We start from the raw sequence: 27,417 nt of genomic DNA on the forward strand, positions 1-27,417 counted from the left end.
GGGAGAACAATCAGGCTGGAGCAGGGGCCCGGTGTGTGCGGGAGGAAGGGAGCTAGGCTGTGGCTGTATGCTCAGCAATAGGAAATGCTTTATTAGCTGGGAGTGGTGGAGAAAAGCCAGGCAGGAAGAGGCAGTAATAAGAAACATTTTTTGACTTCTCCCACATCCAGAGCTCGGAGATCTTGCCAAACTGCTGCGTTTGGGGAACAGGGAGAGAGGAACGAGCCCCCAGGACTGGGGAGGGAACTAGACACACACACCCCTCTCCCCAGCTGGGACAGGCGTGGGGTGGGGAGGACGGAGGCTGACCCATGAATCTGCTTCAGGCTGGAGCTTGCAGGGCAGTGGGGAGCTGCCTGGGGTGAGCTGGAAAAGTGTCCGTCGAAGGCTGGGATCCAGACACTGCAACCCAGGGAGAATCGCCTCTGGCCCTGGGAAAGGGTCACCACAGCCCTGCTAGCAGCAGACCGAGAGCCGGATACAGGGCGCCCAGACCTGGGTCGGGCAGGTTCCGTTCCGCCTCCAGAGGCTCGGCAGAACCCGCCCGCCCACAAGCAGCCTCTCCTCTGGCCGGAGCTGTCAATGAGAAGGAAAGAGACGTAGGTGAGTTGGAATGAACTGCTCCCTCTGGGTGTCGGGATGTTTCTTAGGCTGCTGCCCAAAGCAGAAAGCCTTCAACACTGGAGCGCCCCCATATGTGTAACTCCTCACCCCCTCTCGTCTGTTCCTGATTTGCCCCCTCTGTGATACATTGGAGCAGACTGTTCTTTGGGTCCCCCTTTCACAGCAAGGGATGTCCCTCCCCTCTAAGACTCTGATCCCCCTCTGTGTACTACCTGCCGCTGAGAACCACTCCATTGCTTGAATGTAAATCTGGAGTAACCGCTCGGAAGCCGGCAGAATTTGCTCCTGATGTTTGCTTGTGCAACTGAGATTAGAATCTGGGTTTACCTCAATTGCAGTTAGTGGGATGACTCTGGATTTGCACAAGGGTAATTGAAGTCAGAATCTGGCCTTGTGTCCCCTTTCAGAAGATGAAGTGATATGTAAACTATAATTATAGGATATGCAATGGATCTAGTGCTGGAGGATTGGAGAGCAGCAAATGTTTTGCAGCTATTTCTAAAAGGCGTTGGGGAAATGTAGTAAATTGCAGACTAGAGACTGGTAAATTAGTTGAAATGATGGAATTACAAAGCACTTAGAAATGAATGATATGATAAGGTCAAAGTAGCACAGCTTCTGAAAAGGAAAACCGCGTTCTCCAATCTATTCAAATTCTCTACCATTGTCTATAAAAGAGCAGATAAAGGAGAACAAGTTGACACAATTCATTTAGACTTTCAAAAAGGCCTTTTACAAAGTTCCTCATAAGAGGTTGCTGAAGGCGCTAAGTAGTCCAGAGATCAGAGGCAAAGGGCTATCTTGGGTCAGAAACTAGGGAAGAGATGGAAAACGGATTATGAAGAAATGGTCAATTTCATCACCTCCGAAAGTTAACAGCAGGAGCTGTGCTAGGGCTGATATTCATTCATGATCTGGAGAAGAAGAGGAGCAGGGAGGAAGCAGAATTTGCAGATAACACAAAATGATTGAGGTTAACCAAGACGGTGGAACGTCAGAGGAACCTAACCAAGTTCAGGGCGATATGGTGGCAAATGAAATTCAGCGTGGGCTGGAACACCGTGAACTGCTCCTACGCTGCACAGAATTACTAAACTGCTCAGGAAAAGCTCGGCCTTGGGTCAATGAGCAGCGCCAGCGGAGAGAGCAAATCAGTGTTGGGGTGCGGAAGGAATGGGTGCTATCCTGTATCTCAGTAGGATATTCGGGACTGGAATGGGGTGTTCAGTTCTCTCTCTCTCTCACACACACACACACACACACACACACACACAAAAGGGGGTCAGAGATGCTTCGCAGGATTTGTTTGTTACTGTTTCTAAAAAGCTTCCAGGCTAGAAATAAAAACCCCCTTGCTGTTCTCGGCACAAACAAACAGAAAATCAACCTTGCCCTCCTGTTTCTCTAACACACAGAATTTGAGAAAAAATAAACACGTGGGTGGGGAGGGGGCGTCTGGGCTGATTTTTTTTTTAAATAACAAAACCTGTTTCTCTGATTTTTAACGTAGCAACTGCCTCGAGCGCAGGGCAGCACAAAGCCCATGCTGTGCAATGCGGCTGCTCGAGGCATCTGCTGGCTCTGGGCACGTTGCGCCAGGCATGCCAATGTCCCCGGAGCAACCTTTGCAAGGCTCCGAGGCTCAGTTCGGCTCCGAAATGGGCCTGGGGGAGACCCCCGAGCCAAGCGAATCTGATCTCTGGCTCTACATTTTCTCCAGCCCTAGGAATGCAGCATGTTCCCTGGATCAGACCACTGGCCAGCTCCTGAAAGCTTCAGTGGCAGAAGATGTCACTGCCGTATGCACCTGGCCAAGTCTGTACTGTTGGCCCGAGAGAGGAGGGGAATCTCCGTAGTTCTCCCAATTTAGGTTCAAAGCCCATTGAAGTAAACGGCAAAACTCCCACTGAGTTCAGTGGGCTTTCGATCTAGCAATGCATGGCCTGGTTTGTAGAGGAGCGAGCTGCCTCTGACCTCAAGGGGAACTTCAGCACCTCTGACAATCAGCCTAGAGCGGCAGTGTCCTGGGAACTGCCTACCTCTGCTGCCTCCCCAGGCAGGAATAACGCTTGCTGCCGGCCGTGTGCTCATGTGCCCTGGGACGGGAGGGGGGCGTTTGGACAGCTGCTGGTTCTCAGGAATAAAAATAAGGAACCAGGTCATGAGATGCATCCTGGCACTCAAAAACCAAAACAGGCTTTTCTGCGCGTGGTTTTCTGGGCACGACCCCTCGATATCTCCCATGCCAGCGTGTGACTGTGCGAACCATGGTGATAATTTTGTTGATGATTCTCTTTCCTGGTTTGGTTTCATGTCCGCTAGTTAAACTGTTCTCCAAAGTGAACCAAGCAGCATGAAGGGACCTGGTACCTAGGGCAGGGTGTTGGAAAGAGGAGAGGGTTTAGGTTTCAATCTTCAAAAGTATCCTCTGGGGTCTGATTCTGATCCAAAAGTATCCTCTGGGCACCTGCTGCTCCCAGTCACTTCATTTGGAACTATGGGTGCTCCGCACCTCTGAAAATCAGGCCCAAGATCACGATCTCAAGAATTGAAGCTTTCAAACTCCATGGCCCCCTGGGAAGACATTGGTCTTGCTCTGTGTCTACACTGAGATCAAAGGCCTGCGGCACAGCCGGGGCTGGCCGGGTCAGCTGACTCGGGGTTCCAGGCTATCAAATTGCAATGTAGCTTTCCAGGCTCGGGCTGCCGCCCTAGGCAAAAAAGCCACACACACCCGCGCCCCCGCGCGGCAGGGGAGGGTGCCGAGCCCGGCCACGGGCCCGCAATCCCCGACCGGGACGAAGCGCTGGGAGCAGGGCGGAGAGCCCGGCTGGGGCTCTCCGTTCTCCCCGGCGGCCAGAGCACCGGGGGGAGGGCGGAGAGCCCCCGGCGGCCAGAGCGCTGGGGGGAGGGCGGCGAGCCCGCTGCGGCTCCGCTCTCCCCGGCTGCCAGAGCGCCGTGGGGAGGGCGGTGAGCCCAGTCGCGGCCCCGCTCTCGGGCCGGAGCGCCCCACCGCGCCGCCCCCCTCCAGGCGCCGCCCCAAGCACATGCTTGGTGGGCTAGTGCCTGGAGCCGGCCCTGGCTGCCGTGGGATCCTGGGCTGGCACGTTGCAGGCGAGAGAAGGGTGTGGCGCCAAGGGGGTCAAGGAGAAACAGCGACACATCTGCAAGCATTCAAAGCCCTGCTTTCTTGTATGCTCTGAGTCAAAGTGGCCTGTGGGGAACTGCAGCTCCGAGTGCACTTTCATTTTCAAAGAAATTGTAACTTTGCGTTCTCCACCCACGTTCTTAATAGAAGCATCTTTGATAGGTCATTACATTGGCCTGCTTTCTTATGTAGTTCTACAGGACACCGTAGCAGGACATCGTAAATGCTTGGCATGCTCTTGCATTATAAATCCTATCGATAGCACACGCCTGGAAGAGGTGGAATTCAAGTTACTTTAACTCTGATTATCCTCACACAGGTTCTCGGCTGGTGTAGGCTGGTATAACTCTGTTTATTTCACTGGAGCTATTCCGATGTACAGACGCTGGGAACCTGGTCCCTCTGTTTCTTTATTTGTGGTTCAAAGAGTCACAGACCAGATAAGGTTGCCTTGCCTCTTGTGCCCTGAGCAGTTTGTCAATATGTGGAGCCTTGCCTAGTGGTTTCCATTAGAGAAGAAATTGATGATACAAGGCGTGACGAACTGGGACTGTTCTTGCTGTGGTCTTTGAATGCTGACAGGGGAGTGTGGCTGGGATAGTCTGCATTGGGGGATGGGAGACTGACCGATGGAGAATACCTGAGCATGTAACATGAGAACCCAGGAAGGGGTTAGAGGCCAGGTGACACCTTGGCCCGGGAAACTGAACAAAGGCTGTGGGAGGGGTCGCTGAGGGGAGAGTTTCAGGAGCTGGCTGGTGGAATGGCTGGGAGGCAGACAGGGCTCTGACCTCCCAAGGGGGCTGTGGGGCCCTGGGACCCCAAGATGGACCTAACCAGGGGGGATCCTGTTGTCTGTGCCTGCAAGACCTGTCTTGGACTGTGTTCCTGTCCTCTAAATAAACCTTCTGCGTTACTGGCTGGCTAAGAGTCATGGTGAATTGCAGGAAGCCGGGGGTGCAGGGCCTTGTGTCCCCCCACACTCCGTGACACAAGGCAGGTATTTCTCTGGTATAATCCCGTTTATTCATAGTGAATGAACACACGGTCCTATTTCCCAGAACACAGAAGGAAAAAAAGAGCAGGAAGTTTCCTTAAAATTTCCAAGCCAGCTTCTCCAGCCAGTCCTGTGCCCCAAGGAGTTCTGTCTCTCTGCTCCTCTGGGCTAGTCTCACGACTGTTTCTCATGCTGTCTGCTGGTTTTCTGGGCTCTCTGCTTCTCTCATATGTCAAAAAATCCTTTAGCCCAGGGGTTCTCAAACTGGGGGTCAGGGCACCTCAGGGGGTCACGAGATCATGAGCTGTCAACCTCCACCCCAAACCCTGCTTCCACCAGCATTTATAATGGTGTTAAATATATTTAAAAGTGTGTTTAATTTATTGGGGAGGGGGCGCACTCAGAGGCTTGTGATGTGAAAGGGGTCACCAGTAAAAAAGTTTGAGACCCACTGCGTTAGCCCCTACATTTGCAATCTGTCATAGAGAAACCCCACTTATTCTCCCTGGGTTCCTTCTTGATTAGGCCTTGCCACGCAGCCTAGTGACTTGGGCGGTGGCTTCTATTGTGTCCAGCTATCATTTCTTAAAAGGGGCTTCACTTCTTCTATTTAGCATGAATGAAAGGTGGTCAGCACATCCTTCAGTTTTAACCAGGTCTGTGATCATTGGTAGCCATCAACCCTTCCAGTCGAACAACAATTTTTAAAAATTCTTCTTCCCTGTGTTACTAATGCTCAAGGCTATTAAAACTGAAAGGACTTGAAACTTCGAATTGATTTTCCACCACTGATGCTGCCGTCTGTTGGACCCTTTTGTGCTTCAGATGGCTTGGGATGGGGATATTGCTCCAGGCACTTCCATTCGGTTCCCCACGCTTGCAGGACAGACTGCGTGGTGAAAGTAGAGCATTTCGGTTCATTGGGGTTTTGGGCTTGGATCCAGGGGGTTGATTCTAGAAACAATCCCAAGAGGAAGTTCCGCTCGGCTCTAAGAATCGGGTCTTGCCACTTTTTTCACCAGTCTTGTCATATTTGGGGTGAAATCCTGGCTCCATTGAACACAATGACAAAAACCCTAGTGACTTTCGTGGGGGCCAGGACTTCCCTTCGAGCCCCTGCTCTGAGAGGAGACTGATGATGCGGGAGGAGGAGAGGCTCAACTCTCAATTCAAATGAAAAAAGTAAGTTTCTAGCCCTCATGATTGCAGAGAAAAGCCTGGAAATGTGTCTCAAGTGCCCCCCTAAGGGCTCACAAACCAGAAGGTAACGAGCCTCAACTAGAGTCGCTTTGAAAATTGTACAATTCCTAAGCCAATCTCGTCAGATGTTGGGGCCTGATTCTGGAACCGTTGGGGTCGGTGACACAGGCGTCTACAGCCAGGCTACCTGTCCCGAACTCTGCACTTGGTTCTGAGTCGAGGGCCATAGTTGGTACCTGCTGGCACAGAGACGCTGAGGCTGTGGTGCGGAGACCTAATGAGGTGAGAGAGCTACAGAGAACATGTGAATGGTGAGTCACTGGTGCAGAGGGTGCAGGAAATTAAATCTCCGTTTCTGGAGCAGAAGCTTCCTTCTAGAAGCAGCGGCTTGGAAAGCACCAGAATAAAGTGAGTTCTCAGCAGTTCTCAGGACCCTCCCACCGTGTTTCTGTTACTGACGAGAACCAGAGAGCTCAGGCTGCGGTCACGGGGCTACTTGTGACAGAGATGGTTTGGGTCTCTGGAGCAATGTTACAACATCCAAGTGGTGGGGCTTAAAGAACCCGTGAGCCATCTGTGTTAGCGTGTGAGGGAGAGAGGACAAAGGGGAGGCTAGAGATGGGGAAAGGAGGGAAGGGTTCAGAGAGAACACGAGAGAGGAGAGAAGGGAGGAAGAAAAAGTAGGGACCAAAAGGAAGGAAGGAGATCAATAGTGTATGGCTCATCCACATCTGCCAATAGCAAATGTCTCCAGCAGCTGGAGATGGGACTCGAGATGGGACGGGCGCTGAGTTCTACCGAGAATTCTTTCCCAGGGGTCTGGCTCTTGCCCACATGCCCAGGGTCTAGGGTGACCAGACAGCAAGTGTGAAAAATCGGGACAGGGGGTGGGGGGTAATAGGAACCTATAAAAGAAAAAGACCAAAAAAATTGGGACTGTCCCTATAAAATCGGGACATCTGGTCACCCTACTAGGGTCTAACTGATGGCCAGGTTGGGAGGGAATTTCCCCCAGGTCAGATTGGCAGAGACCCTGGGGGGTTTTATACCTTCCTCTGTAGCACGGGGCACTTGGGGGTTCGAACTAGAGTAAGTGGTGCAGTCGCTGTAATCTGGAGTCTTTAAGTCATGATTTCAGGACTTGGCTAACACAGCCAGAGGTTGCACGAGTGAGTGGACACGATTCTGTGGCCTGCGATGTGAAGGAGGTCAGACTAGATGGTCCCTTCTGGCCTTCGAGTCTATGAGATCAGGAAGAGGGGCGGGAGAGAAAGGAAATGGATCGTGGGAGCTAAACGGAACTGGGTCCAGCTCTTTAGAGGTGCCTCTAGGCCCAAAGCCCATTTCCCGAGAGCTTCCTTTGTCTCCAGTCTGGAGGCCTAGGCCAGGCCAGGACAGCAGCCATCTAAACCTGGGCACCATGGAGGTGGCAAATCCTATTCCAGGATCCTGTCTGCACCCGGGCGGGACCCAGACTGTGAGATGAAGGGTCAGGTGCCCCCCTGGAGTGAGCTAGCACTTTGATTTAACCAGGAGTGTTCTTTGCATACACCAGGGCTGGATCCGTGCCCTCGTGTCTGCACTGGGACCGGGCTGAGGGGCGGGTGAAATTGGGGTGCAGCCCATGTGACTGTCCCTGGTTCAGGGCGCAGCTGCTGGGGAACACCTATCCCTCCCCCCAGGAATGTTGCCCTCTCTGTGCCAGTGTTTGGGGGACGGGCCTCAAAGAGCCCCATTGCCCAACATGGGTTCAGCCTGCGGATACATCCAGCCCCTTTGCTCACCCTTGAAAGGGATGTTTGCCTGCTGGTACATTATCCACAAAAGCTGCAAATTTCCTGGGCCAGAGGCGGCTCCCGCTCCCAGTCCCATATCCCACTGGAGCTGAGTCTCTGTTTCCCCTCTGGGAGCAACAACAAAGTGAGTTATTTCGGGGAGGAAAGGTCCCTGCAAGGCTGCCCTATGGCTGGAGCCACGGAGCTGCTGTCTGGGCCAGATATCTGTTTGTGCGGCTTGGAGCTGTGTGTGTTTGCGTGACTCCCCTTTCCCATCAAGGCCAGAATCTAAACAATCTTGATTCCTGTTCTGGCTTCAGCGGCGGGCAATGGGCAGGGCTCCCTGAATTGCCGGAAACGGAGCCATCAGCCTGTTTACGTAGAAATCACAGACGGAGGTGGGTGGAGAACCCAGGGGCTCGTCCATTTAGAAAGGGATCCAGAAGCGAAGGAGACGGCTGCACGGCGGGGAGGAAGGGGGCTGGGAGGCTTGGGGACAGTGGTGAGGTCAAGTCTTCATCATGTTTAGTTTGGCAAGAATTTCCTTTTTACAAGGAAGAATTTAAAAAACAAAAAACCCTCCCTCTCCATAGGAGCAGCTGGGAAACTTTTGGCTGCCTGCTATGAGTGTATTTGTATCGCTGATAAGCCTGATACCAAAGCCCGCTGGAGGACCCAGTCCGCCAGACTCTGTAATGCACAGCTGGCCTGAAGGATACTTCGGAGCGGGCCCACGGAGCTGTATGTCGCACCAAATCAGTTCCCTGCCATTGCCACCAGCCCCCGTATTTCTCTGCCTGTGGTCTCCTTTAGTCTAGTCCAGATTATGGCCTCAGTACCGAGGTAACTGGGCGGGGATTCGTGGCCCGATATGCAGGAGGTCAGCCTAGGTGGTCTGGGGGTCCCTTCTGGCCTTAGAAGCTCTGACTTTGATGCATAGAAGAGAGGTGTGGGGGAGGGGAAGGTGAGCCCCTCTTCATCAGGCCTTTCCGAGCCACTGCTCTTTGATGCTGCACCATCTATTGCTTAGACCCAGTTAAATCCCGCCGGCTGCACTGCCCCGCTGTGGCCCTGCTGCGTCCCATTACGTCTGTTACTACCTGGCTCCCCCTTTGAACCTCTACTGCCCCTGCTTTGTGAGTGCTCAGATCGTGTGGAATTTCTTCGCTCCCCGTTTTAAAACCGAAGCTTTGCTGGTGCACGTTGGGTGCTGTGCTCCACGCCAGAGATGGCTGCATTTCAGGGGTGGTGAGGCTGCGCCGCCTGCACAATGCTTTGGCGTAGCTTTTCCTGGGACGAGAGGACGTGCAGCCACACAAGTGGCTACACTGAAAAGAGGCTGATGTGTCTATTGCTCGTCACATGACAACAGAACACGAAGGCACCGCAGGGACACAGCTGGGTCACAAGTAAGGAACCATGCTCACTACACACATGCCAGACCTGGCTACAACCACCCTGCTGCCCTGGCTGGTTTCTGGTGGCTTCTCCAGCCCCAAACACAGTAAGCGCCACTAGCAGGTTCACAAACCATTTAAAGGTATACTATCCTATTCCTCTCTGCTACCCTTCTGTATACAAGTGGACTGCTGTCAATCAGTGCAGAGTGTGCACTGTGTTTATTTGCACACATTACCAATGCAGACTGATCTTCTGGGGGGAGGGATAGCTCAGTGGTTTGAGCATTGGCCTGCTAAACCCAGGGTTGTGAGTTCAATCCTTGAGGGGGCCACTTAGGGATCTGGGGCAAAATCAGTACTTGGTCCTGCTAGTGAAGGCAGGGGGCTGGACTCGATGACCTTTCAAGGTCCCTTCCAGTTCTAGGAGAGGGGATATCTCCATTTATTTTATTTTATTTTATTTATTTATTTATTTTCTGGAGGCTAAGTTTAGCTGGAATGGGTTTTCATGCAGTTATGTGTCGTAAAGATCTCCTGTAATCACTCTCAGGAAGAGGTGGTAACTGTGATATCCTGGCCAAGCTCCACTCTGGATAATTCCGTCCTACCTACTTACATCCTGCCCCCCCACCCTGGCAATTTCAGTTGACTACAGAATCCTTTATTTCCTCTCCAAAGCCATTGTGTAGCTTTGCCGAGCGACCGTGAAGCAGCTGACCCGTTCCAGCCCAGACGTGGCTGCATTTCAGGGATGCATGAAGTGACCCCCTATATATAATGAAGTTGCACGATAATAATATCATTTGCATTTGCAAAGTGCTTTCAGATCCTCCAGGTGAAAGAGGCTGCCGAATTGTGAGACTGCACTATTAATTAATTCTGTTTTCTCCAGAGAAAATGCTGCAAGGAGCCATTGGGAGCTTTCTCCTGGTCGTTCTGACTGTTCCAAGGAGCGTTCCAGCTGGTATGTAGCAGAATAGCCAGCGTGACTAGGGACAGTGCAGTGTTCCCAGAGCACGGCTGTTTCTTACTGTAGCGTGCAGGAAAATGAAATTAATGGCGGGCGATTTGGAGATTTATTTATATACTCGCCTCTCAAAATAAGTCACCATCCCAGGCAATTTATTCGCACCCCTGTGTGTCTGCCTGGGGAGGCAGAACTGGTCAGAGGAAGAAGCCGGGAGTTGGGATTCCTGGGTTCTAGTCCAGCTGTACCCATGACTGGCCATGTGACCCTGGGCGAGTTGTTTCTCCTCACGTGTCGCTGATCTCCCTCCCGTGTTAGTTCACTGTGGTTCATAATGTGCTTTGAGCTCATTGGATGGAAAGGGCTGGAGACATGAAACTGAGAGATGGGATGCAAGGAGTATTCTTAAATACCTAGGGCTTTTCCCTGGGGTGGGCTTCTCTTAACCATGGGAGACGGTGTCTTCTTGGGCTATTAACTGGACATCTCACAGTGTCCTCACCCCCTCCAGTTACCGCAGTCTGCTCATCTCTGTCACTGGTCAGCCCCAGCCCGGAGTTATCTTCTTCACCCTGTTCACAGCTACCCAGTGCTGAAGCAAGGGGCACTATTTGAGGCCCTGTTGTTAGGGCCAGCACCGTGGGAGAGCTCTGTGCAGAGAGACACTGCCGGGTTTGCATTAGAGATGAGCCCAAGCTGTGAAACAGGCCAAATCCCAACCACAGCGTACCCAGGCTCTGGGGCTGCAAACCTGAAACCGTGCTCAGGGTCCGAGCTTGCAGCTCCAGCCGGATTCTGATGGGCCAAACCCCCCAAAACGGCCAAGTTCAGGTTCAGGTCTCGACTTTGCCCCCGCCTTGGGGAACGCCTTGATGATGATGTTTGGCCCCAGCCTAGATTCTGGGGTGTGGGTTCCAGGCATAACTTTAGGACTCAGGTTTAGAGACAGGACCAAGACTAAAGTCCAGATCCAAATGCCCCTGAGTGGCGCTCAGAGTCCAAATCCACATGTGAAATTGCAATGGGATGAACAAAAACAGCTGGATCAAAAAACTCTGACCTTCCCGAAGATAAAGCCCCAGAGACAAATATCCTGATTTGATCCCATCCCCAAATTCTTTCTCATTTATCCAGCACATTTATCTAGCTATTGATTTAGCTATTTATCTACCAGTCTGAGCCTGGCTTTTCAGAAGACCTCAGGGGCAGATTTTCTGGTGATCAGCACCTAGAACTGGGGTCATACTTAAGAAGTGCCCAGCACTCAACCTTCCCCCAGTGTGCTGGCTTCTTTGAAAATCTGGCCCGCATGGCCCGGGCTCGACTAGCCAACCCTCAGCAATGTGAGACTTGCTGTTACAAGTAGATGGTTTGTGTCCCCCAGTATTTATTAATGACCCGTCTCCCAGCCCAGTCAGAGCCCTCCCGTGACATTCGCGGGGTGGCGGACGTAACGTACCCCAGCTGGAATGTGGGGAGAGCCCTGTGGGGCCACCCCAGCTCGGCTCCGTCCGTGAACAGTGCTGTCTCGTTTGTGTCCTGCAGAGAACCTGATGTGCGCCTGTGACGACCACGTGCACCCCTGTGACCATGCCACCTGCTGGGGGAAGGTGTGTTTTGTGAGCAAAACCCGGGAGAACGGGAAGGCCACCCAGCGCAAGGGCTGCCTGAGTGATAATATCCCGGAGTACTGCCAGACTAAACCCATGGAAGAATACGCCATGAGCTGCTGCAGCTCCAACATGTGCAATGAGAACACTAGTGTCCTCCTGAAAGGTACAGCCTGTCACGGAGTCCCCGGGCGTTGCTCTGGGACTGCTCCCCACAAAGCCAGTCAGGACTCTGGGGAGCCTCCTCTCCCTCGGAGCAGACCGTCTTCAGGGCAAGAAGCTCACACGGCTTCACCTCCTGGGTCTCTCCTGGGAGCATTCAGCATATGCCCCTCCGTGCGCTTCCCACAGCGAGTCCGCCCCGGCGGGGTCCTGGGGAAGCCAAAGGATCCTGCACCCCCACTTTGCAGTCAGACGTGACTCTCGGCCAGCCAGTAAAACAGAGGTTTATTAGATGACAGGAACATGGTCTAAATCAGAGCTTGTAGGTCCAGCGAACGGGACCCCTCCGCCGGGTCCATTCTGGGGCCCAGCGAGGCAGACCCCAGTCTGCCCTCCCTTCCAGTCCCCAGCTATCTCCAAACTCCCACCCCCGTCCAGCCCCCTCCTCTCTGGGCTTTGACCCCTTTGTCTCCAACACCTTCAGTTGGCACCTTTGCAGAGGAGGGGCCCAGGCCATCAGTTGCTAGGAGACAGAGTGTCCGGCATTTATGTACCCTGGCCCTTTGCTCTGCAGCAATCATACACCCTTATCCCACCACCTAGACACTTAAGAACTGCATAGGGGAAACTGAGGAAAACATTAAGAACAGTCCCACTTCGTCACACAGCCCAGCTGTGTCCTCAGTCCCCGGTGTGGCTGGGTGCAGGGGGCTCCCCTCTCTGGTAGTTTGTCCCAGGCTCCCACCCCCTGCCTTGGGAACCCTCCGACAGTCTTTGGGGAGACAGGAATTTCCCCGGAAATCACTGGTGCCCCTCTGGCCTTGCCCCCTCAGCTCAGGTGCCCCCCAGCCCCGAGCCAGGCCCTGGGCTGCTGCACCCATGCTCACTGGAGCCCAGCAGACTCTGACCCCCTCCTTCTGTGGGGGGAGAGCTGTCAGCAGAACTGGGGTGACATTTGCTGTCAGCTCTCCAGCTCCCTGCCTGCTGCCCCTGAATTGCTCAGGGCTGCTGGGGAGTATCACAGAATCCTAGAAGATTAGGGTTGGAAGGGACCTCAGGAGGTATCTAGTCCAACCCCCTGCTCAAAGCAGGACCAATACCAACTACATCATCCCAGCCAGGGCTTTGTCAAGCCTGACCCTTTCACACCCATGGAGAGGGCGGCTCCTAGCAGCCCAGAGGCTGCTCTAACTTATACCAAGGCCCTGCCTGGCTCTAGAATATGAGAAAGAGAAAGGTGGCCTGAAGCCCCCTCCCTGTCCCAGCACAGGAACACAGAAACCAAGCTGCAGACCCCAGGGCCTGTTCCATCCAGACCTGACTCCTGCTCTGACTCCATGCATACTGCATTTGCCCGTGGACTCCACCACAGCTGTCCTTTTCTTCCCCTCAGGCCAGGAGCAGCCCGAAGAACCTGCCTCCCTGACGAACCTTCTCCTGATGATCCTCGTCCCCCTGCTGGCCCTCCTCGTGCTCATCACGCTCTCCTTCTGGAAGCTGGCTCAGCACCGCAGGAAGCGGCTTCTCATCAGACATGATGACTTGGGGGACGCAGACAACATGCTGAAAGCCTCCATGGTCGGAGACAGCACCTTAGAGGTGAGTGGGCCTTGAACAGCCTGCCCGCTAGGGACCAGAAATGGCGATGGCCACAGACAGGCTCCCACCCTGCAAACCCCCCCAGGTCCGAAGGCCCCAGAGTTCTGGAGAGGTTGGAAACAAACCCAAACTTTGCGGCCGGAGCCCATCGCTGTGTCACAGTCAAGGGCTCTCTCCCTAACTAAGAGGATTTAACATTCAGGAGTGCAAGTAGAGCCGTACCCTCCAGCATGCGGTACTGGCAAAAGATTTTTAGCAGTACTGGGTACTGGGAAGCCTTGGGGCTAGCCCACTCCTCCAGGGGGGTGGGGCCGCGCTCTGCTCCTTAAAGGAGCAGAATGCGGCTAGGGAGAACATTCATTCTTTAAACGGCTTTAACAGCACAATACATATGCTAACAAACTTAAACCAAGGCTTTATTTAAGTTTGTTAGCATATGTATTGTGCTGTTACCTTGGTCAGGAGTCCTCAAGCGGGGAAGGGTGGGGGGGACAGAAGGTGTTTAAACAACGTTTTTGATTCTGTTTCTCCCCATTGGTCTGAATTATTCATGACATCCATACTGCATCACATCAAATCCAAATCATTAGAGGAATGCCTCTGCTTGCACTGACCAGAGGATGTTTGGATTCTGATGTCAGCCCAGTTCTGCAGCCTGACAGGAATCAGGTGTTGTCCCTAGTGAACACAGAATTCTTCTTTGCAGCCAAACTAGTCTAACATGCATTTTGTTAACTGGAACTGGAGCAGCAAAACAAAGAAAACAAATGCCTCATTTTCCAGCTTTGTGGGTGAAAGAGCTATAAGTGAAGATTATAATGCCGGACACTGACGGCCTTAAACCAGCTGCCTCAGGAATTTGCCAAGATGTTCCTCATCTTAGCAACAGAGCTCAGAGTTATCACACATCTGCCCACCTTTCTTCAAATGAAACTCCTTCTGATCTGACAGCTCCGGCATTGTCAGTTTCATCCAGAATAATTTACGAACTTGGAACCTAATCCTGTAAACCCTTAATCGTTTGATCAATCCCATTGAAAACAATGGGACTATTTGCATGACTATGGACCACTTTTGTGGGCTGGTAAGAGTTTCAGGAATCTGTTCTGTTCCTATAAAGGAAGTTGAATCCCCCAGTGAAATGCAATGTTTGACAATGCCATAAAGCAGTTTAGGATACAGTTCTACTTAAAATTTGTTTTTAATAAGTCATACATAGGCTGAAATGGCTCCTCACCCAACGCCCATATTCCATATAAAAACAGACTGAATACTACAGATTTAGGGGGAGAGTAGTTAAGCATGTTGATGTTTGCTTGTACAAAGGGGGGTGTTGTAGGGGACGGGGAGAGCATGTGGGTCCCGGGCTGGGGGCAGGGCAGGGAGGAGTCACATGGAGGGTCACGTGCCCCCCTTTGTGTCCCTCCCATGAGTGCAGTACCGGCAAGAAATGATTTCTACTTGCACCACTGATAACATTGAATAGGAAAGGTATATGGGTGGCATGGATTTTATGGTCTCCATACTTCTTTCTCCACTTCACCTCTAGGTGCCACGCAGCCATCTCTGCCCCACAGGTCATTGGTACCGCTCCACACCCCTCCTTGCAGCTTTTACTCTGTCTCCACCCAGAACGATCTTCATGCCACAACCCGACCATCATGTGCCCCATCTCCACCCCCCTCCTATGATCACTCACCCCCTCTCCATGCCCTTTGCCCCCAACCAACCTACGGTGATGCACCAATCCCCACCCAAAAACTCCATCTGCCCCCTATCACTGTGCCCATGTGCCCCATCTCTAGCCCCAGATCGCAGCTTCACCACCCTTGTGCACCCCACCTACCTCCCAGCTCCCCGCTCCTGATTGCCATGGTAACCGAAGAGATGGGGATTTAATGTTGCTTGAGGGGTTACCTTGCTGCAAGCTCTGTGACTGACTTCCAGTGATCTGTCCCTCAGGACCTGCTGAACGAGGACTGCACGACGGGCAGCGGCTCCGGGCTGCCCTTTCTTGTTCAAAGAACTGTGGCTCGGCAGATCACTCTGGTGGAATGCGTAGGTAAGAAAACCCAGCCACCGTGTCTGCCTTTGAACATCTGCACGTGGTGAAGGAGGATCCCCCTGGCTCGGCTATCACCTGATTCCTTCAGCCAGTGAGCCAGGCATGTCCCAAGCTCCATCCCGGGAGCAGCTAGAGATGAGATCATGAATCCTGACCCTCGGGGGAAATTTTGGACTCTGGTTAAGGCCGTCTGTGTTACCCACCCGCTAGCCCAGGGCCCTCTGGAGATGCTTAGTATAGGAGGGGGAAGGACAAGCAGGTCTTGGACTGGAGCTGGGCTCTCCCTAACCTCTAATCCCTGATATCCGATGGGCTGGGCTCTGACCCTGAGGCTTCTGGCCTAACTCTTCACGGTACAGACCAGGCCTGGCCCTGGGGGACCCGGCCTTTCCCTTAGCAGACAGGCCTGGGCACTGAGGTACCCAGCGTATCCCCATGACTGTATAGGCCAGGCCTGGGCATGAAGTCACCTGTCCTAGCCCCTAATTGGCCAGACTAGACCCTATTAAGCCAAAGAAAATTCCTGGCAAATCGCCTGCCGCTGCTGGGTTGCTCAGTGGCCGTCAGAGGGTGCAGTGCACTGGCTCAGCCGTGGGACCAGGTTGCCTCTAGTCATTGATCCACAAAGAACATAAAACCTTATCCTAGGGGTGGCTGCGGTCGCTACACCTCCCGCATAGGCAGCAGTGGCCTGGGCTTCTATCCAGCGGGGGCAGGTGTGCACCACGTGAGCCCGTCCCCAGGGCTCGCTCAGCACCGGCAGGGCAGCGTGACGCCGTGTCCATGTCATGGCAGGGAAAGGGCGCTACGGAGAGGTGTGGCGCGGCGTGTGGCACGGGGAGAACGTGGCCGTGAAGATCTTCTCCTCCCGGGACGAGCAGTCGTGGTTCCGTGAGACGGAGATCTACAACACGGTGCTGCTCAGGCATGACAATATCCTGGGTGAGTAGCAGCCCACGAGGGTGTTTATGTGGCGCCCGGCCTGCTGGTGCACGCCTGGTCCATGGCCCCTTCTGCTTTGCCCCCCTCTAGGCTTCATCGCCTCTGACATGACGTCCAGGAACTCCAGCACCCAGCTCTGGCTGATCACTCACTACCACGAGAACGGCTCGCTCTACGACTACCTGCAGAGGACAGTGCTGGACACACCGACCTGCCTGAGGCTGGCCTGCTCCATCATCTGCGGCCTGCTCCACCTGCACGTGGAGATCTTCGGGACCCAGGGGAAACCAGCCATCGCTCACCGGGACCTGAAGAGCCGGAACATCCTGGTGAAGAACAACCTTGAGTGCTGCATCGCAGACCTGGGTGAGGAAGGGGGATCGGGCCAGGGCTGTGACCCAGCTCCGTGGCTCCTCTGGCTTGGGGAACAGAGGAACTGACCAGATCAGACCTTTGTCCCATCTGCACCTAACCGCTGTCTGGATTCCCTTTCACCTGCGCGCCGGGTGGCGAAAGGGCAGGTGCATCTCCAGGGGGTGATGAAAGCAAAGGCTGTTTCCTCTGCCAGTGGAGGGGATGGTCTGCTCATCAGAGCTTAAATATTTAATTCCCTGGAGTCATGGGTTGAAATCCCAGTGTGGTCAACTCCGGGGTATTTTTTCTTCCCCAGAACAAAATGGGGGTGTTTCAGGAGGTGTCAGCCCCCAGGTGACAATAAATATTCCCCCCACTTCGCAGCCCCACTGATCAGCAGAAGGGAGGTGAGGGGGATAAGCCAGGGAAGGAAAGAACGAACAAATCGCCATGGGAGACAGAGGTACACGCAGGCTGTACTGATCCAAGGTGGATTTCCCTTGGCTGTAAGCAGAAAACTCCGCCAGGCCCAGATTTCCTCATAGAGAGAGGAGTGAAAACCCAGGCCCCCCATGTCCTCCCGCTCAGCCTGTGTGATGCTGCTTCCTTTCAGGGCTGGCGGTCATGCATTCCCAGGGCAGCGACTACCTGGACATCGGGAACAACCCTCGGGTTGGCACCAAACGCTACATGGCCCCCGAGGTCCTGGACGAACAAATCCGTACCGACTGCTTCGAATCCTATAAGCAGACAGATATCTGGGCATATGGTCTGGTGCTCTGGGAAATCACCAGGAGGACGGTTGTTAACGGTAAGGGGCAGTCGGGGGGCTTTGGGCAGTGAGATGCCGTGCTCCTAATTCTCTGTCCACATGCACAGACACACAAATGTGGATGTCATACAAGGACCCTTCTCTGTAGATATGCACACATCTGTCTGTCCTTTTATAGTACCCGGAGACTGCCCTGGGGTCCCCGGTCTGTATTTATGCACAGAATATCTTGATGTCCGCAGACACCTGAGAGGGTCCTATCTATTCTGCTAACCTTCTATATTCACTATCTTATACCCAAACTGTGAACTCTTTGGGGCACAGACAACCTCCTTGTTCTGTTTGTACAGCACCCAGCACATTGGTCTCCTGGGCCATGACTGGGGCTCCTCGTACGACCTCAATATAGATAATGCATCCTAACCTGCAGAGAAAGAACTGGGGCTCTGACTGGACGGGCTGAAGCTAGGACTGCCCGTTTTAATAGGAAGTCGGCAGTATCGCATGTCCTGAGTTTTGCAACAGATGGCAGCTGGGTAAATCGGTCAGTTTAGGAGCGTGGCACAGCCTGTGGCCCCAGCTGCAGCCGAGAGGCTGAGCGAGCGGCAGGCTGGAGTGAGAGCCGCGTCCTCCCGTGAGTTAGCGAGGCTCCCAGTGCAGAAATCAACGCTGCTCCGGGCTGTTCCTGTGAAGGTTTTCGGCTGCTCTGGGTGTTTTTTGCCTGAAGATTAGCTGTAAATTATAAACACTGTAATCTAGTGTCAGCGCCCGGCTCCCTGATTAAAGGGCCCATTAGACTCAATCAGTGCTTTGTTTGTTCAGCACTGATTAGAAAACAAGCAGCATCAGAGAACTGCTTGGAACCTGGCCAGTCGCATGGGCTGGTTAACCCAGCGGGTTTCCCCCATGGCCTGCCACGGCCAGGGGTTGGTCAGTGCTGGCTTTGGGCAGAAGCAGCTGTTGTGGGATGGGGATGGCTGGCGGGGAGGGCATGCTTTCTGGGGGAGGGCAATGGGGCTGTACGAAGTGGGTCAATGACCCAAGAGCAAATGGACCAGATGCAGACTCCTTCTCCAGGGCTTTGGGAGGTGGAATTCACCTCCCCTGCCCCTGCAATAGCGGTGTCAGAAGTGGGGGGAGGGCTTAGCTTAGCCTCCGGCCCTCTGGCAGCTTGGGGCGCCGCGCACGGTGAGCCTGGCCCCAGATGTGGTGTCTTCAGTCCGTGTCCCAGTGGCCAGGACTCCCTGGCAATGGAATGCCCCCCCCACACACACACTCACACTCATTGTGGCGCAGACGGGCCCAGGCCGGAATGAGTGCTACGGAGCCCATCTTTCCCTCCAGGGCAGGGCTAAGGGACACAGGCAGGGGGGGAAGTTAGACCCAGGTGGACACCCAGAGGCCTGCGGTCTCCTTTCACCAGCAGGAAAGTCCATTAAATGGGGGAAGTTGGGGGCAAGGTGGCAGCTCCCCCAAGGCGCAGTCTGGCTGGGCTAATCTCATTTACGGCTCCCAGATTAAACACTTCACTTAACTAACCCAACAGTGCCCTTGCCTTGGCTGCCATTAACCCTTGAGGGCCAAAGGCCTCTCTCCCAGCAGACCCTCAGTGCCGGGGAAACTCCCCACCGTGCACTGCATCCACGGGGGCAGGGTGACGTGGGGGTTACACCCTCTGCCCTGAGGGTGGTGGAGGCTCGTGAGGTGCCAGATAGGAACTTCCCACTGCAGTGGGCTGATGGGACGGACACTGGAAGGGCTTTGGCAGCCAAAAAGGGTTAAATCTCTGTCACAAAGACATACGGAGGCACTAAATATGGATTAGCCAGGGCCAGCTGCTGCCGGTCTGCAGTGAGCAGCTGCCTGGCCTCCAGTTCACCACGAGGTGGCGGTTGGGGCTGCGTCTAAGACAAGGTTCCCAGGTGATCTGAACTGGCCCCTGGTTTCCTGCAATTGCAACCAGTTCCGAAGGGAGACCTGGGGTCGGGGATGGGTTCCCTCCCTCTGAGCAGCCCTGAGGTGTTCACTGCAGGCTTGGTGCATCTTCCTCTGAAGCACTGGGTAGCCGAGGCAGGGTTCCACCCAGGGTCTGATTTGGCAACGCAAGCAGCACAGGTGGAACCTGGTCTGAGCTATGCCAGCGTGAATCTGGAGTGAGGGTGGTGTAGTTTGTGGGTCACTGTGCCCGGTGTGTGAACACGTTCGTGTCACACATCCCGTTGCGCTGTGTATCAGTGCCACGCCTGCTCATGTCACATACCCCCGTCACGTTTCGTGCCATCCAGGGTGTATAGCATGCTCGGTGTTAGTGCCCCATTGACTGGCTATGTCCACCCATGTTCATACATGTTCATACCATGGGGAGGGTCCTGCAGCCACATCCACACATACCACTGTCAGTACAGATGGGGAAAGGATCCCTGGGGTGACATCCTGGCCCCACTGATATCAATGGCAAAACTTCCATTGGCATCCGTGTGAGCAGTTCACCCCTGTTCTTCCGCTCCTCCAGAGACACGGCTGTCTATACGCTGTACAGCGCCTAGCACAAAGGGGCCCCAGTTTTGATTGGGCCTCAGGCACTGCCATAATACATGTGATTAATGAGAGTCTGTTGTTTGAGACTGGAGCTACTAGGGGTTCTTCACGTCCCGAGTACAGTACTAGGACAGGCTCATCTCCTTATAAACAAGCACTCAGCAGGTCCGGGTCCATCCAGCAGAGGGCAGTGGTGCAAGCGTGCACACGCACACACACACTCATGCATGCACATGTGCCTGAGTGGTGCATGCTCCTGCTGTTTGTCCTGGGGCTGCCGATGAGTTACGGTCATTGGTGCATATTGCTGATTTTGTGCTGCATGACCCCGTGACCAAGCCAGCCTTCCTCACGTGCTGCCCTCTCTTCCTCCGGCAGGGATAGTGGAGGACTACAGGCCTCCTTTCTTTGACATGGTGCCAAGTGACCCCAGCTTCGAGGATATGAAGAAGGTGGTTTGCACTGACCAGCAGACGCCCAGTGTCCCTAACCGGCTGTACTCTGACTCGGTAAGTGCGGCAGAGGGCGCAGATCCACTCCAGTGGAGTCTTCTTTAACTCAACCGCTGTATAAACCCATACATCCATAACTAAGACCATAAGAACGGCCGGACTGGGTCAGACCAAAGGTCCATCTAGCCCAGGATCCTGTCTTCTGACAGTGGCTGATGCCAGGTGCCCCAGAGGGAATGAACAGAACCCGGCAATTATCAAGTGATCCACCCCCTGTCGTTCAGTCCCAGTTTCTGGCAAACAGAGGTTTAGGGACACCCACAGCATGTGGCTGTGTCCCTGCCCAGCCTGGCTAATAGCCAGTGATGGACCTATCCTCCAGGAACTGATCTAGTTCTTTTTTGAACCCAGTAATACTTTTGGCCTTCACCACATCCTCTGGCAATGAGTTCCACAGGTTGACTGTGTGCTGTGTGAAGAAGTATTTCCTTCTGTTTGCTTTAAACCTGCTGCCTATTAATTTCATTGGGTAACTCCTGGCTCATGTGTTATGTGAAGAAGTAAATAACCCTTCCCTAGTCACTTTCTCCACACCCGTCATGTTTTTTTAGACCTTTATCATGTTCCCCCTTCATCGTCTCTTTTCTAAGCTGAACAGTCCCAGTGTTTTTAACCTCTCCTCATATGGAAGTTGTTCCATCCCCTAATCATTTTTGTTGCCCTTCTCCATATTTTTTCCAATTTTAATATATCTTTTTTGAGATGGGGTGACCAGATCTTAGTATTCAAGGTGTGGGCGTTCCATGGATTTGTATAGTGGATTTGTGATATTTTCTGTCTTATTATCTATCCCTTTCCTAATATTCTGTTAGCTTTTTGGACTGTCGCTTCACATTGAGTGGATGTTTTCAGAGAACTATCCCCAATGACTCCAAGATCTTTCTGGAGTGGTAACAGCTAAATTAGACCCCATCATTTTGTATGTATAGTTTGGATTGTGTTTTCCAGTGTGCGTTACTTTGCATTTATCAACATTGAATTTCATCTGCCATTTTGTTGCCCAGTCACCCAGTTTTGTGAGATCCCTTTGTAACTTTTCCCGGTCAGCTTAGGACTTAACTATCTTGAGTAATTTTGTATTGTCTGCAGACTTTGCCACCTAACTGTCTACCCCTTTTTTCCAGATCATTTATGAATATGTTGAATATTATTGGTATCAGTACAGATCCTTGGGAACCCCACTATTTGCCTCTCTGCACTGTGAAAACTGGCCATTTATTCCTACCCTTTGTTTCCTATCTTTTAACCAGTTACTGATCCATGAGAGGACCTTCCCTCTTATCCCATGACAGCTTACTTTGCTTAAGAGCCTTTGATGAGGGACTTTGTCAAAGGTTTTCTGAAAGTCCAAGTACACTCTGTCCACTGGATCCCCCCTGTACATGTGTTTATTGGCCTTCTCAAAGAATTCTAATAGATTGGTGAGACATGATTTCCCTTTAGAAAAGCAGTGTTGACTCTTCCTCAACATATTACGTTCATCTATGTGTCTGATCATTCTGTTCTTTACTGTAGTTTCTACCAATTTGCCAGTACTGAAGTTAGGCTTACTGGCCTGTAATTGCCAGGATCCCCTCCGGAGCCTTTTTAAAAATCGGCATTACATTAGGTATCCTCCAGTCAACTGGTACAGAGGATGATTTAAGCATTAGGTTACATCCTACAGTTAGTAGTTCTGCAATTTCATATCTGAGTTCCTTCAGAACTCTTGGGTGAATCCCATCTAGTCCTGGTGACTTATTACTGTTTAACGTATCAATTTGTTCCAAAACCTCCTCTATTGACATCTCAATCTGGGTCAGTTCCTCAGATTTCTCACCTAAAAAGAATGGCTCAGGTGTGGGAATCTCCCGCACGTCCTCTGCAGTGAAGACGGATGCAAAGAATTCAATTAGTTTCTCTGCAATGACCTTGTCTTCCTTGAGGGCTCCTTTAGCACCTTGATCAGTGGCCCCACTGATTGTTTGGCAGGCTTCCTGCTTCTGATGTACTTAAAAAAATTGCTCTTAGCTTTTGTGTTGTTTGCTGGTTGCACTTGGAATTCTTTTTTGGCCTAATTATACTTTTACACTAGATTTGCCAGAGTTTGTGTTCCTCTCTATTTTCCTCAGTAGGATTTGACTTCCAAAGGTTTAAATATGGCCTTCACCTGATCCCTGAGGAGGGGATCCGGCAAACACTTACACACCGGTTTAACTTTATTACTGCAAGCAGTCCTGGGTCTAACTGATGGTATTAGTGTCCAGCATGTGGATAAGTGTTTGCCAATAGAGGGGCCTTTTGCCAGGAGACCTAAAGCTCTTCCTACAAGGTCTCTACGTTTTATCATCCCTATTTCACAGATGGGAAAATGGAGGGTCAGAGGAGTTGCCCAAATATTTCAGCTTTTGAATGACAGGCTTCCAGGAAAAGCTCTTACTTCACCCACCTGGTCAGACTTCTGCTCGTGACTTTTCTTTACGGGGCCTGCCAATAGGGGGAGACAACGCAGCATTCTGCTGGGGGGGTCACTGGTTAATACTGGGGAGCCAGATCTGTTGCTGGTGTAACTGGGCGTAGCTCCACAGCAGCCAATGAAACACTGCTGATTTACACCCGGGGAGGATCTGGCCCTGGATCTCTGATAGTAATTTTCTCTCTCTTTCTCGGCCCCACCCAGATTTTGTCCGCCCTGGCTAAGATCATGAAGGAATGCTGGTACCAGAACCCCTCTTCTCGGCTCACAGCCATGAGGATTAAAAAGACACTAAAGAAGCTGAGCAGCTCCCTAGAAAAACCCAAACAAGACGATTAAGTGCGGGGAGCAGGCCCGAGAGCGCTGCCGTCGGGTGTCTTACTCGCTCAGGCTCCGAAGCAGCGGAGAAGCCAAAGAGGTCCAAGGGCACTGAGTTTATGCTGCGTGCAGGGAGGGGGCCAGGGCTCTTTGCGCAACTCTATAACAAACCGGTTTTTCCCTCCAAGTCCAGCCCCGTTGCGGAAGGAGGATTTTAATTGGCCACCACGCCCCAGGGACCATTCCAACCTGCTGCAGAAAAGCCCCACTGAGCAGCTGCCAGTTGCCCCGGCACGTCTTTCGCAGTCGCTCTCCAGTGTCCTCCGAGTTGTTTTTTTGGAGGTGTTTTTTTTTTTTTTTAATTAAAAAAAAAAATTCTCCCAGCCCATTTATAAAAATACCCGCTGGGTCCGGGAGCTGACGCCAGCCTGTCTCGCGTGCCAGACGGGAATATGAGCAGCAGCCCGCGCCCTGCCCTGTTCACAAGAGTGGGGCGTTGACTCTGAACGCCACATCAGGACCCTGTGAAAAGCAAGAGGCTCAGTTTAGCCTTTGGGATCCTTTTGCACACGGGCGAGTGTGTGTGCACGCGTGTCTGTCTGTGGGCACGTGTAAAATAACACAGTATGCACCCTGGAATCACCAGGGGCCGGGCAGCAGCGCAGTGACTGGAACGGGGCTGTGATGAACGCTCTGTGCTCATTCAGGGGGTGCAGCCGAAGCCACTGGGGGATGCACTAATTTAGCATCCTATTGAGAACTAAAGCTGCTCTCTACCCCAGTGGAGCGCCCTCAGGGGACAGCCTGCCACCCGACCGTGGTGCTGAAACCCCTGGGGCTGCAGGTGTCATTTCTCCCTCTTGCGGTGGAGTTCTGGCCTTCACGCGCACCGGACCTTTACTGGTCGTCATTCCGAGAGAGGCGAGGCTCTGTGCTGGAGGTTGGCCCGGGGGCTTTCTGATTTACTTTCATTTGTTTACACCAGGCAGGAATTTGGTGCACGCAGCCACTCGGGGTCTAGTGCTATCTTGACATTTCCTGGGTTGTCCTGATCCACCCTCTCCCGCCCCCAGAGGCAACCCCCTCTTTCAGTGGGTCTCCCTCATTTCCCCAGCGCGTCCAGCTACTCCATCCCCACCAGCTGGCAAGCCAGCCCTGGCCAGTTTAATCTCACTGCTTCCCATGGCTGGAGAGGTGAGTTCCTGCCCCCTCCTCCATCCCTGACACAGCCCAGCATGAAGGAATCTGGGCTCTGCTCAGACCTGAGCTTCCCCAGTGAATTTGGCACCAGCAGGGCTCCCCGCCCACAGCTCCCCCGGCGACAGCAGCCAGGAATTCCCCAAAGGGTGCAGTGTGCACCGTGTTTCTTGTATTCTGCAAAGGACGGTACTGGGTTAAGTCCGGGTTAGCGTCCCCACCCCACCTCGCTGCGGCAGATCCCAGACGCCCTGTTAGCTCATATGATACTCCCTGCTGTATCTTCCTCCCTTAGGTACTTTGGGTGCATTCGCTTCCCTGGGAAGGGGACTCACATCCTCTTATTCCAAGCAAGCCTGCTAAAGATGGGTCTGAGCCGCTGTGTCCGGCCCCGGCCTTGTCTCCTGTGGAGGCTTTTCCACCTGGGCACACTGGCCGTGCAACGTGGCCGTTCTGACGAGGTGTCTTTTCCCACGCATTTTGCACAAGTGGAAATGACAACACAAGGTGCAAGGCGGGGCAGAATAAGACCCCAGGTCTCCCTAAAGGCAGCCCAGACTTCCCAGACACTGGAAGGGCCCACCTGACACTCCCGTGTCTGTTACAGACGGAGAAGCCCAGAGGGACACTCCAGGTCTGTAAGGGACGCAACGTAAGCCACATTTTAAAGCCGCATCTGAACTCGCCCAGGCTTTGGGGGGGCTGTTTGGAAGCAACGTTTTGTTCGGGGTCCCTCTCTGGTTTATCCACATCCGGAACTGTCTAGAGCGGGGACACCCCACCCCCTAACGCTGCCCACAGCTGCCCTGCTGCTGTCACACGAGTGCAAGGACAGCGCTGAACAGCTGCGGGGCTCTATTGCTGGTGGTTTCAGCTGCCCAGCTATCAAGGAAGATACAAGCATGAGCAAAATATTGTGGCTGTGTGTGTTTGTTTTTGATTAACAGAGCCAGGACTCAGCCCGGAGATATTCTGAGCACCCTCAGCTCCCCTTGACTTCGCCTGGAGCTGAGGGCGCTCAATGACTCGCGGGGGCAGGTCCCTTGTTGAACAGATATTGGCAAATGAAGGGCCTGAGCGTGCTCCCACTGCAGTCCCTGGGCAGTTTGACAACCGCTTTCAATGGGGCGCAGCGGGACTGAGCCCCAGCTGTGGCCCACAGCCTCCTGGCAGGTTGTCAGTGCAGCCAAAAACCTTTCTCCCCCTCTTTGGGCATCTCCCACAGCTCAGTCGTTCCTGGAGCTGGGACATAAACTGCCCCATTAGCACAGTGCTGTGACCAACCCTTATTGAAATCAGTGGCTCGTAGGCATATATTAATGAAATCCATGTCTGTCTTTGTGTATCCAAAGTAGCTCTGATTGGAGTGCAGCAATATCATGGATTTCATGTGCTAATGAGCCCCTGAGGAGCTTTTCTCTCGGTCTCAGGAGTATAAGGATAAGAGAGAGCACATTTCCTGGCTCTCCTAAACCCCAGGGGAACAGGAGGACTCACATGCTTAAAGACAGGCACATGCTTTAAGTGCCTTGTTGAATGGGGGCCTGAAATACCTTCCTCTTGTCACCTCTCTTGTGACGCTCACCTGGTAGCCATCACTATATTGAAGGCAGAAAAATAGTTCCCATTATACCCTGCCACATTCTTCTCCCTCCTTCCTTCCTGGGATGCAGCACCACAGGGCTCTTTCAGCTAAAGAAGAAGCCAGTCCCTAAAGTTCTGACCCGGATCCAAAAATGTCTCCAAGGCTTAAGGCTGTTCAGATCTTGGGGATCAGTTTGGTCCCATCTGTAACATCAGTTTAAACAATGCCCAGAAAACCAGCTTTGGGCCCCATTCTATAGTGATTTATATGTTCAAATGTAATATATCGAATAAAATGTAAAGCGATTTTATCTCCTGAGTGCTGCAAAATCTCAGGTTTTTGCCCAAAGTGAGATGTCAGGAGACAGGGAAAGCCCTGCTGTCCACAGCTCATGCATGGCCTTATTTATGCTCAAAGTGTTCAACTCCTCTGAAAAACGTCATATATCTCGTTTGCATCCAGATCCTACAATAAACCTTGCTTCCAACACATTACAATCTTTTCTTATTACAGATTTGGGGGAGGGGGACCTGATGCTGCAGCACATGGCTGCAAAATGACCCCCCAGGGGATTTGCCTGACCAGTCTGGAAAGATTTGAAGGTGTCCGAGTGTAATTAGCAAGGGAGGATTTGGCCAGGGCTAATGCCCTGACTCTTACAAAAAATCTGTCATAAGATCTTTAATGATCCATGAGTGGTCAAGACCTTGGCTTTACACCATGAGGGCCGTACAATGGACTGGGTCAATCCTGTTTCAGTGCGTCACCTACCCAGGAATACTACTACTTAGCGCTGTGTTCAGAAGAGGAGCCCATTGTTATCTCCATTTTACAAACAGAGGCAGAGGGAGGTGAAGTGATTTGCTGAAGGTCACACAATGAGTTAGTGGTGGAGCTGGAAACAGAACCTGAATTTCCCAACGCTCAGGGCTGCACCCTGCTTCCTCCCCATGCAACTTCCTGCCGCATCTTCCTTTTGCCTTACAGATCCATCCATGTCCTAGACTGGTTAATGGCTCCTTAACGTAGAGCAGGATCACAGCAAATCATGGCCATGGACGTGGGTTTTTATATAAACACGCTGTGCCTGATTCTGCTTTCGCCTACGCCCGTTTCACACTGATTCACCCCCATTTAGATCAGTATGAAGTGGCTGTAAATGGTTACCCAAGGGCAATGGAGAACCAGGCCAACAGC

The 27,417-nt window shown here is 52.8% G+C and overlaps 1 protein-coding gene across 1 annotated transcript; it reads left to right on the plus strand.

Moving 5' to 3' along the window:
- On the plus strand, positions 1 to 26,711 carry ACVRL1 (activin A receptor like type 1). Its single transcript, XM_008173859.4, has 10 exons — positions 1 to 603; positions 10,037 to 10,108; positions 11,657 to 11,887; positions 13,277 to 13,482; positions 15,445 to 15,544; positions 16,343 to 16,489; positions 16,580 to 16,855; positions 17,457 to 17,654; positions 20,532 to 20,662; positions 23,325 to 26,711. The coding sequence occupies exons 2-10, from the start codon at positions 10,042 to 10,044 to the stop codon at positions 23,457 to 23,459; spliced, it is 1,491 nt and encodes a 496-aa protein (XP_008172081.2). The 5' UTR covers positions 1 to 603; positions 10,037 to 10,041; the 3' UTR covers positions 23,460 to 26,711.
- The last annotated feature ends 706 nt before the right edge of the window (positions 26,712 to 27,417 follow it).

Source organism: Chrysemys picta, chromosome 22, assembly GCF_011386835.1.
Source record: "Chrysemys picta bellii isolate R12L10 chromosome 22, ASM1138683v2, whole genome shotgun sequence".
Lineage (NCBI taxonomy): Eukaryota > Metazoa > Chordata > Testudines > Emydidae > Chrysemys > Chrysemys picta.

Bases quoted from the DNA above. Each gene is read 5' to 3' on its own strand.
- ACVRL1 (XM_008173859.4), top strand. From the start codon at position 10,042: ATGCTGCAAGGAGCCATTGGGAGCTTTCTCCTGGTCGTTCTGACTGTT. The intron at 15,545-16,342 runs GTAAGAAAACCC...ATGTCATGGCAG, and splicing joins CACTCTGGTGGAATGCGTAG to GGAAAGGGCGCTACGGAGAG. The intron at 16,856-17,456 runs GTGAGGAAGGGG...GCTTCCTTTCAG, and splicing joins GTGCTGCATCGCAGACCTGG to GGCTGGCGGTCATGCATTCC.